The 13,774-nt window shown below is 46.1% G+C and overlaps 1 protein-coding gene and 1 long non-coding RNA gene across 2 annotated transcripts in view; both read left to right on the forward strand.

The window, feature by feature from the left end:
• LOC310659308 overlaps nt 1–13,774 on the forward strand; it is a 182,760-nt gene that overhangs the window by 13,288 nt on the left and 155,698 nt on the right. The gene's annotated exons all lie outside the window — the stretch shown is intronic.
• On the forward strand, nt 740–10,682 carry UCN3 (urocortin 3). The gene is made up of 2 exons (XM_083402507.1): nt 740–943; nt 10,192–10,682. The coding sequence occupies exon 2, from the start codon at nt 10,205–10,207 to the stop codon at nt 10,679–10,681; it is 477 nt and encodes a 158-aa protein (XP_083258633.1). The 5' UTR covers nt 740–943; nt 10,192–10,204; the 3' UTR covers nt 10,682.

Genomic DNA, 13,774 nt, shown 5'->3' on the forward strand with positions numbered 1-13,774 from the left:
ATCTAAACAACTATCCCTCCCAAAAACTTTTGCCTTCCTCCAGAAGGAAGGCGATTTGACACCTTGATCATTCCTGTTGCACCTGTTTGAGCTGTTGCGATATTATTTCTCAGATGGACAAAGGAAGGAAGGAAAGGAGATAACTGAGGCAGGGCCCTATTTTTAGGTAAAGGCAAAGGGACCCCTGACCATTAGGTCCAGTCGTGGCCGACTCTGGGGTTGCGGCACTCATCTCGCTTTACTGGCCAAGGGAGCCGGCGTCCAGGTCATGTGGCCAGCAGGACTAAGCCGCTTCTGGCGAACCAGAGCAGCGCACGGAAACGCCATTTACCTTCCCGCCGGAGTGGTACCTATTTATCTACTTGCACCTTTGTGCTTTCGAACTGCTAGGTTGGCAGGAGCAGGGACCGAGCAACGGGAGCTCAACCCGTCGCGGGGATTCGAACTGCCAACCTTCTGATCGACAAGTCCTAGGCTCTGTAGGTTAAAGGTGGCTTGTGTCTGAAGGCCATTGATGTAAGGTGTTGCAAGAACCTTCCCCCCCCCCAAAAAAAAACAGGAACAGGGAGGGCGCCTCTGTTCCGTGACGTCGCCAGCTCTTCTGATTTCATTCAGATGAAATCATGTCCCAATAAGATCCCTACCTCTTTGGATTTACGCTTTAAACCCCGTGATCACTTCCTCTCTCTCTTTCTTTTTCCCCCATATATACTGAAGAGAAGCAGTGAGGTGGGGAGGAGAGGAGAGGAGAGGAGAGGTGTTTCCATAGAGAGAATAAAAGAGGGGGGTAAACACCCCCATATTGCCAGCTCTTTAACAACAATCATAGCCAGGGAAAAGGATTGAAGTTCAGGTTTAATGTGTCTCTCTGGTCCTGAGAGAGCTTCCTTGCAGCACTGACTGAGAGCGCTCGCACTCTCCTAGCTACACAGCAGAATCGCAGGTAAGTGGATTTCGTTAGCCTGCTTCTTTTAGGGGGGAAAAGCACGGGCAGACTTGGCTTGCAAAATAAATATTTTTAAAAAACGGAAAGGAAAAAGATTTAATACTCCAGTGTGCTTTGCAGGTAGCAGAGTTTCCAGGCAGGGAAAAAATAAAAGAGGGGGGGAAATAAAGAAAGCGTTGGTTTTAATACTGGAGACTAATTTAAGAGAAGCAGCATCTCTGGGGCTGAGGTGTAGTTTCGACATCGGTCACCTAGAAGGTGGACTTTGATTCGTGCGATAAATAATCGTTATACTCTCTTCCGAAGCGGACACTGGCAAGAACAAAAAAAATAGTTTAAAAGATCATCATGGCTCCAAGAAGCAAGTGATAAGAAAGGATGGGAGAAAGTTGCTTAACTCCAGAAAGAAGAAAGGTTTGGAGGGTTGATAATATTTTAAAGGGGCAGTTGGAGGGGGAATGGTTGCTATCTATAAGTGGCAACAGGAGGAAATGGTGAATCTGGTGGATTTAGGGTTAAAAATTAGATGCAGGAGAAGTTAAGACAGTTCGATGGGGAATGCCCTTGCCCCCATTGAAATGAATGGGTGCTGCAGGAGCCCACAGCAGGTTGTTAAAACTGCGAGCGCATTTGCAAAGCTAAGCAGGGTCCGGTGTGGTTTCAAACTGGAAGGGGACCACAGGCTGAGATTCCTGCCTTGCTGGGGGTGGACTGGATGACCGTTGGTGTCCCTTCCACCTCTACAATTCTATGGTTCTCTGGTTCCTGTCAAAGTCTGCTCAAAGGGATCCAGTAATGAATGGAATAAGAAGCTGTCTAGGGAGACTGTGGGTTCTCTAGCCTTCAACACACCTGCAATGCTTTTAGCATAGGAAACGAACAAGTCCCTTCGCAGCCCACCAATCGCTGTCCATGGTGTCATCCCACTTCAGTCTCTTCTCAGATTTTCCAGGTTTCCTTTGCATTTCTTCTAAAAGGCAGCTGAAGGTTGTATGTGACAATCGGAGATCGTTTCTCAGAGTGCACTTGTGCTTTTCCATTTGGTCCAGCTGTCATCCCCAGTCAAACCAGTCTTGCAGGGTTGGCTTGCTGGTTGTTGGGTTTTTTTTTTGTAAAAGAACTAGCACAACGTTTCATGGCTAAACTGCTGGAGAGAGTCAACAGAGGCAATGCAGTTTTGATACCACCTTGAATTCTCAGACCATGCAAAGGAGCACCGAAAGTTTGCCTCCAGACCGAACCCTGCACAACCTTCTTTGGCCATAAGTATTCCCAGAATCTGAGTTTCTTTATTCATTTAAATGGGGGGTGGCCGGGACTAAGGAGGAGAAGCCTCCCCCAGTCTGACACTCTTCCGATGCTTTAGACTACAATTCCCATTAGCCCACGTGCAAATGTCCGGGACTCATGCGAGTTGTAGTCCAAGATAGCTGGAGAGCACCAGTGTGCTGAAGGTTGTGCTAGAGGTTTTGTAGTTTTTAAAAGATGTAGCAGTTCGGAAAAAGCAGAGAGAGGGACATAGAGAGGAATGAGTTTTCCTTCCTTGCCTGCAACACTAGAGGACCACCCAACGGAACGGACCTGTGTTCGAATCAGAGAAAGGACCTTTCTTTCACTGCAGTGCAGGGATGGTTCTCGTCTTCCAGATCTTGCTGTGCTCCAACTCTCATCAGCACCAACCAGCACAGCCAATAGGGGTGAATGGGACAGTAGCCTAGAAGCCTCCCTGGAGTCACAGACTCCTCAATCTCTGCTGCAAAAGCATCGCCGGCTTGTGGGCTTCACAGCCACTTTGGCCAGAGCCACCAGATCTGAAAGGCTTCTAATGGACTATGGATCTATCAGTTGGCATTAGGCACGGAGGCTAAAATGATTTCCCGTGAACGTGTTCTTGCAAGGACTACCGTATTTTTCGCTCTATAAGACACACCAGACCACAAGACGCACCTAGTTTTTGGAGGAAGAAAACAAGAAAAAAAATATTCTGAATCTCAGAAGCCAGAACAGCAAGAGGGATCGCTACGCAGTGAAAGCAGCAATCCCTCTTGCTGTTCTGGCTTCTGGGATAGCTGCACAGCCTGCATTCACGCCATAAGACGCACACACATTTCCCCTTACTTTTTAGGAGGGAAAAAGTGAGTCTTATAGAGCAAAAAATACAGTAGTTGCTGGGCAGGGGCTGGAGATGGCGATAGCTTGGAGGATTCCCGGTGGAGTGCGTGTCTACTGTAAAGATGCACTTTGCCAAATCTTTTTCCAACTGGAAGGGCTGTAGCTCAGAGGCAGAGTGTCTGCCCTGCATGCAGGAGGTCCTAAGTTCAACTCCCAACATCTCCAGGTGGGGCTGGGAATATCCCTGGTCTGAAACCTTGTAGAGCCACCGGCAGTCAATGCAGTCAGTACTGAACTAGCTGCATAATTGGTCTGGCTCGGAATAAAACATCTTCCTATGACTAGCCAGCTAGCCCAATGTTTATTGGATGGATTTCCCCCCTAAATTGATTTTTGAATTTATTGCTACTCACGTTTTATACTGTATTTTAAGCTGTTTTTTGTTGCATCGGTTAAGTGTTTTAAATTTGTTGTTGGCCACCCTGAGCCCGGTTTTCTGAACCGGGAAGGGTGGGGTATAAATAAAAATTATTATTATTATTATTATTATTATTATTATTATTATTATTATTATTAGGTAGACCTTTGCTCCAATCTAGCAGATGTCCCTGTAGAATTTCTTTAATCTCTCTCCAATGGAGTCAAAGTAAACCTACCTATCGTGGGGCAGTCGAAAGGAGGAGGATCCTCACTTTTAATTACCCAGCAGGGCAAAAGAAAATAAGTGTGCTCAAACTATGCTTTCTCTTCTGCAGTACAGTGGTACCTCAGGTTACATACGCTTCAGGTTAAATACACTTTATGTTACAGACTAATAGCACCTTGGGTTAAGAACTTTGCTTCAGGATGAGTACAGAAATCGTGCTCCGGCGGTGCGGCGGCAGCGGGAGGCCCCATTAGCTAAAGTGGTGCTTCAGGTTAAGAACAGTTTCAGGTTAAGAACAGACCTCTGGAACGAATTAAGTACTTAACCCGAGGTACCACTGTATAGCCTTCCACTCTTTCAGAAGCTTCTGTCTCTCTTTCTTCAGCCTGACTGACTACAAAGCTGAGATTTATTGTCCTTAAGATTCCATGAAACAAGCAGGGGGCGGGGTTTCCTATGCTTTCATTCAAATGAGGAATTCCAAAAAGAAGGGAGAGGATAGTGAGGAGAGGAGATTTTAGGATGAGCAGAGAGCTGATGAGAATTTAAAAGCTTTGAGGGTGCTCAAGATGTTCTGTTGAGGAAGAAGCGGGAGGGTTAAGGAAGCTGGCTTGTGAGCGACAGAGCTGATGTCCTATTAGAAACCTTGTTGGGTCAATATGTTTAGCCTGGAGAAGAGGAGGTTAAGGGGTGATATGATAGCCATGTTCAAATATATAAAAGGATGTCACATAAAGGAGGGAGAAAGGTTGTTTTCTGCTGCTCCAGAGAAGCGGACACGGAGCAATGGATCCAAACTACAAGAAAGAAGATTCCACCTAAACATTAGGAAGAACTTCCTGACAGTAAGAGCTGTTTGACAGTGGAATTTGCTGCCAGGGAGTGTGGTGGAGTCTCCTTCTTTGGAGGTCTTTAAGCAGAGGCTTGACAACCATATGTCAGGAGTGCTCTGATGGTGTTTCCTGCTTGGCAGGGGGTTGGACTCGATGGCCCTTGTGGTCTCTTCCAACTCTATGATTCTATGAATAACTTATATTTGGTGGTTTTCCTTTGGGAAGGGGCTGGAACTCAGTGGCACAGATTCCTATGTTCTTAATCAAATACTAAATCGTTTGCAAAGCAATCCAGCAAACAACACGACTTTATTTGTATGAACATTTAAAGCCTGCACGAATCAAACTATCGATTAAAATATGGCAATTCACAAAAAATATCATAAACTTTCAAATGCAATCGCATGGCAACAATCACGTAAGCAGCCGCCACTGTATGGCAGTAGTATTTTCAGATGTTTTGGGGTTTGTTTTTTAGCACACGCCATCCCTAGCAACATGATCATACATTATAAAATACATAGCAATGAATAAATCTCTACTGTAAGGTGGATAAAGAATTTATAGAGGCTAACGGTTGAAAGCGAACACATTTCAAAGCAACGAAGTGTGCATTGCCGATCAGTGTTAGACAATAAATAAAGGTAAAGGTAAAGGGACCCCTGACCATTAGGTCCAGTTGTGGCTGACTCTGGGGTTGCAGCGCTCATCTCGCTTTATTGGCCGAGGGAGACAGCGTACAGCTTCCGGGTCGTGTGGCCAGCATGACTAAGCCGCTTCTGGCGAACCAGAGCAGCGCACGGAAACGCCATTTACCTTCCCGCCTGAGCGGTACCTATTTATCTACTTGCACTGGCGTGCTTTTGAACTGCTAGTTTGGCAGGAGCAGGGACCGAGCAATGGGAGCTCACCCCGTCGCGGGGATTCAAACCGTCAACCTTCTGATCGGCAAGTCCTAGGCTCTGTGGGATAACTCACAGCACCACCAGCGTCCCTAGACAATAAATATTTGGACCCATAGTCTGACTTTTATATAAGGCAGCTAGCTATAAGATGTCTGTCTTTTATAGCACAGATAAGTAAGCAGATTGTGACAGCAGCTTTTATGTTGCTTATAAGAGGGGCAAGGAAGGAGTCTCTCTGCAGCAATTCTTGCAAACTTCCTGCACCGATATTTTGCTACACAGAAACATTGGGCTGGGATCCTCAATACACCCAACACATTTAAGGCTATAAATGGTGACCAGTCATGATGGCATGTGAGAACAGAGTGCTGGACTAAATGGGCCGTTGGTCAAATCCAGAAAAGCCCTTACGTTTGTTAACGGAGAAATCTGAGGGCTCCCTTGGACAAAAAACAAGGACACTAGCCAGGAATACCAGAGCAAAACAGCAGCCAGTAGGCTTGGTCTTTATTGAAGACTGTCGTGACAGGACTCTCACTTGCCACCAGGTAGAACAAGATGGAAGCCCCGAACAAAAGAGAACCCAAACTTTTATTAGCTGCTAATCCCCATGTTACACCCCCCCCAACTACATCACTAATACATCATGGTTACATCATGAAAGGGGAGGTCTGGTGGCAGGAATCTGAGCATCCTGGACCCTGCCCCATGGTTCCCCTTGCCCTCCACCAAACACCCATCAAGTGTAACAAAAGAGATATTTACATTTCCCTGTTTCCCAGCCAAGTTAATCACACCCTTTTGTCTTCATCTGGGTTTGTTATTTCTGGACTGGCTACCTGTCTGGCACTCAGGTATCAGGATGCCAGGAATTATCCCTCAGGCAGAGGGGCTGATGAGTAGCTGAGCTCACATGTCTATATGAATTTCTGAAGTTTCCCCATTGAGCCAGTACATAGATCCATTGATCAGTGAATTCTTACATTTGGTATCGTGCAGCAAAGGCCCTTTGAATAGATAGGAACTGTGATGAAGTGTTTTGTGGGGACAAATCACAAAAGCGATTGTGCTGGTTTTGGTAGTGGGCTGCATGTGCATGATATCTGCTGGAGGGGCAACCCCCCCCCCAACCTATACATAAATTCCTGCAACATGTTCTTATGCCTGAAGCTTCAACGTGTAGCTAATATTGAGCTCAGTGGACCAGGGATCTGACTCAGTAAAAAGCAACTTTCCGTGTTCCTAAGTATCAAAACGTCTCCAGGAATCGTGCCATTTCAGATCGCAGGAGGGTGATGAGTGAGGAGCAGGGTTTTGGGAGTTTTCCCAGCCGGAATTCACCAGAACTCAGTTCCAGCACCTCTTGGGTGGGTGCCATTGCCATTATAGGAGAACACACACTACAGGACTCATGAAGCAGATTCTACTTAGCTCCCTTATTCCAGGCAAAAGCAAATTTGCTGTTTTCTGAATGGCTCACTGATATACATTGCTGTTCTCGATTATGGCCACTAGGTGGAGCCTAATAACCACAACTTCCTTCCTTATTTAAAAAGACGATGGGTAGGCAAACTAAGGCCCGGGGGCCAAATCCGGCCCAATCGCCTTCTAAATCTGGCCCGCGGATGCTCCGGGAATCAGCGTGTTTTTACATGAGTAGAATGTGTCCTTTTATTTAAAATGCATCTCTGGGTTGTTTGTGGGGCATAGGAATTCGTTCACTTTTCCCCAAAAAATATAGTCCGGCCCCCCCGCAAGGTCTGGAACAGTGGACCGGCCCATGGCTGAAAAAGTTTGCTGACCCCTGAAATAGACCATGCTTCATCCAAAAATCACAGGGCAGCTTACAATACAAAACACAAAATGCATAAAATAATGATGATATAATGATAATATGAGATATATAATGAAAGTGACAGGTGAGCCCCACTGGGGACAGCGTTCCACAAACAGGGGGCCGCCACTAAAAAGGCCCCGTTCTCATGTTGCCAAACTCCAGGTTTCACATGAAGGAGGCGACACGAAGAAGAGCCTCGCATGATGACCACAGGGTCCATGTCAGTTCATAAGGTGAGAGGTGGTCTTTAAGATATTGTGATCCTGAGTTGTTCCTTTCCAAAAACCAGGAACACTTAAGAACATTCCTTCCTTCTCGGGTTTCCTGTTATCCAAAGCTACAACTACTTCCCGCTAATGTGAAAGATGAATAATGCATCCACTTAAATGGGGGGGAAATTGTTGCCGTGTTTAAATGCAAAATGTGAGCAATTGTGGGGGTTTTTTTAAAAAAAGAAACTTGTTTTTTAAAGTGTTATCTTGTATTGAGAGGACTATTTCGGTGGTACGGTAAAAAGGACGGATAGTTAAGTATTGGGGAAGAGATCCGTTTGGTTGGCGTTTTCATGTGAACCCACCAATTTTGCACATCCTGAATGTATCGAACATACATACAAGCCAATATGTATATATATATTTTTTGAAATTCATTCTTCTTCTAATTTTGCTCTGCAGCTCCCCAGCCGAAGAATGGGAGTCTGCTAGGAGAAAGTACATCCAGCCATCTCCAATGCGAGATCTACACAGAGTATACCCATTTAAATTAATGGTGAGGAGAGAGACAGTGAGGGGCAGTGGTTAGAGTGTCGGACTAGGAAGTGGGAGACCAGGGTTCAAATCTCTACTCAGCATAAAACTCACATGATGACCATGGGCCAGTCATGGCATCTCAATCTAATGTACCTCACAGAGCTGTTGTGGGGATTAAATGAGGAGGGCAAGAACCATGAATCCCACCTTGTTTTTTGTTTTTTTTATAATAATGTTTATTAAATGTTTAATAGTTACAGAAAGAAAGAAAAAATGAAGAAATAATAAAAATTTAACAGACAATACATCAAAAGTAAAAAGAGAAAAACAGTACAACAAAACAACAAGAAAAAGCAAAAACATTTAAAAACACATCCAAATTTTCATATCTTTATCTTTCATTTGCTTGTTTCCTCGACTTCCTCACACCTCCCTTTTTTGTATTCTAGTTCAAATTAGCTGGTTCAGCAAATCCTTTCCCTCTTTCTCAATTTTTTGTTCTATAATTTATCTTAACACAATCTAACTTTAAATTTTCCACTTTGGCCCTTTAACAATCAATTTTTCCATAATTCTTAACAACATTTCTGCTGAAACCATATAAATTCATTCCAGTATTCTTCTAACATTCATTAATTTTGCAATATTTCTGTAGATATACTTTAAATTTTTTCCAATCTTCTTCCATCGACTCTTCTCCCTGGTCCTTGAAGGTGGCATATAAATGTAATAAACAAACAAACAAAATAACTCAGGGGAATAAATTTCAGTGGGTCTGTTCGTATTCTTAATTGTCTTGAATATTCTAAGGTGGGAGCATCCAAAAATGCATATCCCACAAGTGTCCCAAAAAAACTGGACATCCTTTTTAATCGTGAGAGAATGGCGGCCATTTTGGTTGCTCTTGCATGATTTCGTGGCACAATTTCCCCCCTGAATAAAGCACTTTTCCCGGGCTGCGATCTCACGCGATGCCCCAAGATGCACACTTTTGGGCGTCATGCCCGGGGGAAACGCTTTTGGAAGGAACCACAGTGCAAATTCACACAAGGTCACAGCTACCAAAATAGCCGCCGTGGCCTCGCGATAAGAACGGGAAGATGGTGTCCGCAAAGATGGCGTCCTGCATTCTGGCTTCAGGGTGCTGGAGGGTACAAAAATGCTTATGTTAGAACAAACTGCTTTTTTAAAAATGCATGTACTGTACTGAACAAATTTGCATAGAAATAAATTGCATATTAGGAGAAATGTGCAATAGGATACACATTTTCACGGGGGCTTTCTGTGTGGAAAGGGGGCAGGCTGATCTTATGAAGGGAAGGATGAAAAGCAGAGAGAAACCAAAACAGCCCGATCCACCCATCCCTCCTGATCATGGATCCAGTCGAAATCCCCTTGTCTGTATTCATCCATTCATGCTCTCTCGACGTCATCCCTCAACAGATTTGCACTGGGTCCATCCATTGCAAGACCTACATTGGCTCCTAGTACGTTTCCGAACACAATTCAAAGTGTTGGTGCTGACCTTTAAAGCCCTAAACAGCCTCGATCCAGTATACCTGAGGGAGCGTCTCCACCCCATTGTTCTGCCTGGTCGCTGAGGTCCAGCGCCAAGGGCCTTCTGGCGGTTCCCTCCCTGAAAGAAGCCAAGTTACAGGGAACCAGGCAGAGGGCCTTCTCGGTGGTGGCACCAGCCCTGTGGAATGCCCTCCTATCAGACATCAAAGAGAACAACAACTATCTGACTTTTAGAAGACATCTGAATGCAGCCCTGTTTAGGGAAGCTGTTTGATGTACAGTGGTACCTCAGGTTACATACGCTTCAGGTTACAGACTCCGCTAACCCAGAAATAGTGCTTCAGGTTAAGAACTTTGCTTCAGGTTGAGAACAGAAATCATGCTCCGGCGGTGCGGCAGCAGCAGGAGGCCCCATTAGCTAAAGTGGTGCTTCAGGTTAAGAACAGTTTCAGGTTAAGTACGGACCTCCGGAACGAATTAAGTACTTAACCCGAGTTACCACTGTATTACTGTATTTTAATATTTGGTTGGAAGCCGCCCAGAGTGGCTGGGGAAGCCCAGCCAGATGGGCGGGGTATAAATAAAAAATTATTATTATTATTGTCCCCAAACTGATGTGCCTCTTCTCCCTTCCTTGTGGCGCAGGGCCTCCAGGACAATGACTCGCCCCAGGCTTCTCATCCTCTTCCTGATCCTCTTCGCCGCACGGACGAGCCTCTCGCTCAAGTTGTACAAGGCTGAGTCCATCTTTGGCTGCGTCGACACGGCTCTGTCCGAGGCTCGGAAAGGTCTCCCGGGCGAGAACTCCATCCTTGGCAAGCGGAGCTTCAAGTATCCCCGGTTGGCCGAAGAAGACCTCTCCTTGGAGGACAACCAAGAGGAAGCCGAGGAGGACAAGGACAAAAGGACGTTCCCGGCCGTCACCCGCTACCGATACCTTGCCCAGGCGCAAGGGAAAGGCAAGGTGTACCAAGGTGTACCGGCGAAGGGCGACCGGCGCTCGAAGGTCACCCTCTCGCTCGACGTCCCCACCAACATCATGAACATCCTCTTTAGCATTGCCAAAGCCAAGAACATGAGGGCCAAGGCGGAGGCCAACGCTCAACTGATGGCGCAGATCGGCCGGCGAAAGTGATGAGGGACGGGGAGGGAGGGGTCCGGGCGAAGTCCGAGGCGGCCGTGAGGGTGGCGGCGGAAAAGGGGGCTTCTCGGCCGGTCTTCCCTTCCTCGAGACCCCCGGAGACGGAACTGTCCGCTGTACTATGTTATATAAGCGCTGTAGATTCGCCAACCCTTCCAGCTATCTAGCATTCGTACATCTCTCTCTCTCTCTCTTTCTCTCTCTCTCTCTCTCTCTCTCTCTCTCTCTCCCCTCGCACCCCGGTCTCCCATCCCGACCCCAGTTCTCCTCAAGTGGAAACCTGTGTTGTGGGACAAAAAACATACCAAAAGAAGAAGAAAAAGAAAAAAACGACCATGAGGGGTGGGAAATTGTTCGCATCACATGACGCAGGCCCTCATTAAAGCAAATTCTCTTGAGTTTCTAATTATTATTATTATTATTATTATTATTATTATTATTATTATTATTATTTCCTTTTCCAGCCAAGGCAAGGGGCTCTCTGTTTGCCTGCCTACCTCAGTGAGAGAAAGCATGAGGAAGAGTCCACCATGTTTTCCGGGCCTAGACAGAGCCTTTTCCAGCCCATTGACATACCGTATTTTTCCGTGTATAAGACTAGGTTTTCCCCCCTAAAAAGTAATGTCCAAAATTTGGGGGCGTCTTATACATGGATAGATCTTTCCCCCCTTTTCTTAAATCAGAGTATCCCCAAAAATAGGGGGGTCTTATACATGGGGGTGTCTTATAGATGGAAAAATACGGTACATATTTATTTACGGGGGTTACGGACTGCCTTTCTGCCAAGGCATCCAGGCGATTTACCGTGAAAAACACAAAAACGAATACATCCTATAAAATGTAGAGTGACAAGAATCCCCTCAGGCCAACTGTGTTAGCCTCCATTTCTGACTTCCCTCAGGTCACATGGAGCTCTAGGGAAGATGGCGGAGGAGCCGGCGCAACAGCTCTTTCAGGCCATTGATGGTCCTTGCTTCTCATAGCCTGTGGCAGACATTCATTGCTGCTCGTTCGATTAAGTAACAAAACATTTCAGTGAAATTTTGCTGTTCAGCTGCCAGCCAACCTTGCCCTTCACTAAGATATTCCATTCCACACACCCCTCTCTGTTCCCTATTTTCTCATCATTTCCCCATAGCAGACATTCAAGTGGTTGGGGGGGGGGGAGGTTGGGTTGCCCACTTCGTTTCTGTTGGTACAAATATATAAGTTTTTGGGGAAAGAGGCTGCATTGCCCACTTCATTTCAGTTGCTATATATATATATACACACACAGTCCTACCTCACGTTACGTCTGCTTAATGTTACATTCTTTCAGGTTATGTCCCGCGGCGACCTGGAAATACCGGAAAGGGTTACTTCCAGGTTTCGCTGCTGACGCATGCGCAGAAGCGCAAAATGACGTTGCACGCATGCGCAGAAGCAGCGAATCGCAACCCGTGTGTGCACAGACGCGCCACTGCGGGTTGCGCTCTTTTCATGTTGCGAATGGGCCTCCAGAACAGATCCTGTTCGCAACCAGAGGTAGCATGGTGTGTGTGTGTGTGTGTGTATATTTCCCTCTTCCCCGAAATTTCCATCTTCCCCCACAATAGGAAAATACGACATGTTTGGTAAGTTTCAAATGGGTTTACTTACAAACTCTTCAAAGGTCTGGTTCATGTGCTTTTCCATACATCAGTTGGAAAAGCTGCACAGACAGTGAAACTCAAGAGTGGCTGGTGAGAGCCATGCGGCTGAGCTGGAGCAACCAGTTTCTCATGTAGACCGGGAGGTACAGTAGACTTAATTTCCCATTTCCTCCCAAGGTAAGGGAAGTAACATAGTTAAGCCTGGCAGCAACAGGTATTAACTCCTTCATGCATTAATTTGACTTTAGCATGTTGCTCATATGAGGGTGGTTATTCCACAGTTTCGTTCCCCCCCCCCCGCCCCCGTCCCCGTCTTGGCAAAATATTTTTTACACTTCTGCAAAGCTTCCTCTTCATCCTGGAGAAGAGTGACTAGCGGGGTGCCACAGGGTTCTGTCTTGGGCCCGGTCTTATTCAACATCTTTATCAACGACTTGGATGATGGACTCAAGGGCATCCTGATCAAATTTGCAGATGACACCAAACTGGGAGGGGTGGCTAACACCCCAGAGGACAGGATCACACTTCAAAACGACCTTGACAGATTAGAGAACTGGGCCAAAACAAACAAGATGAATTTTAACAGGGAGAAATGTAAAGTATTGCACTTGGGCAAAAAAAATGAGAGGCACAAATACAAGATGGGTGACACCTGGCTTGAGAGCAGTACATGTGAAAAGGATCTAGGCGTCTTGGTTGACCACAAACTTGACATGAGCCAACAGTGTGACGCGGCAGCTAAAAAAGCCAATGCAATTCTGGGCTGCATCAATAGGAGTATAGCATCTAGATCAAGGGAAGTAATAGTGCCACTGTTTTCTGCTCTGGTCAGACCTCACCTGGAGTACTGTGTCCAGTTCTGGGCACCACAGTTCAAGAAGGACACTGACAAACTGGAACGTGTCCAGAGGAGGGCAACCAAAATGGTCAAAGGCCTGAAACGATGCCTTATGAGGAACGGCTAAGGGAGCTGGGCATGTTTAGCCTGGAGAAGAGGAGGCGAAGGGGTGATATGATAGCCATGTTCAAATATATAAAAGGATGTCACATAGAGGAGGGAGAAAGGTTGTTTTCTGCTGCTCCAGAGAAGCGGACACGGAGCACTGGATCCAAACTACAAGAAAGAAGATTCCACCTCAACATTAGGAAGAACTTCCTGACAGTAAGAGCTGTTTGACAGTGGAATTTGCTGCCAAGGAGTGTGGTGGAGTCTCCTTCTTTGGAGGTCTTTAAGCAGAGGCTTGACAACCATATGTCAGGAGTGCTCTGATGGTGTTTCCTGCTTGGCAGGGGGTTGGACTCGATGGCCCTTGGGGTCTCTTCCAACTCTATGATTCTATGATTCTATGAAACCTTCGCGTTCTCCCCAACATGCTGATACCCCTCATTCCTTTCCAAGTGTAAAGTTACCAGATTTTTTTTAATGACTCCGGGGACACAACCAACCAACCAATCA

This window comes from Podarcis tiliguerta (assembly GCF_965153285.1).
Source record: "Podarcis tiliguerta genome assembly, chromosome: 10".
NCBI lineage: Eukaryota > Metazoa > Chordata > Lepidosauria > Squamata > Lacertidae > Podarcis > Podarcis tiliguerta.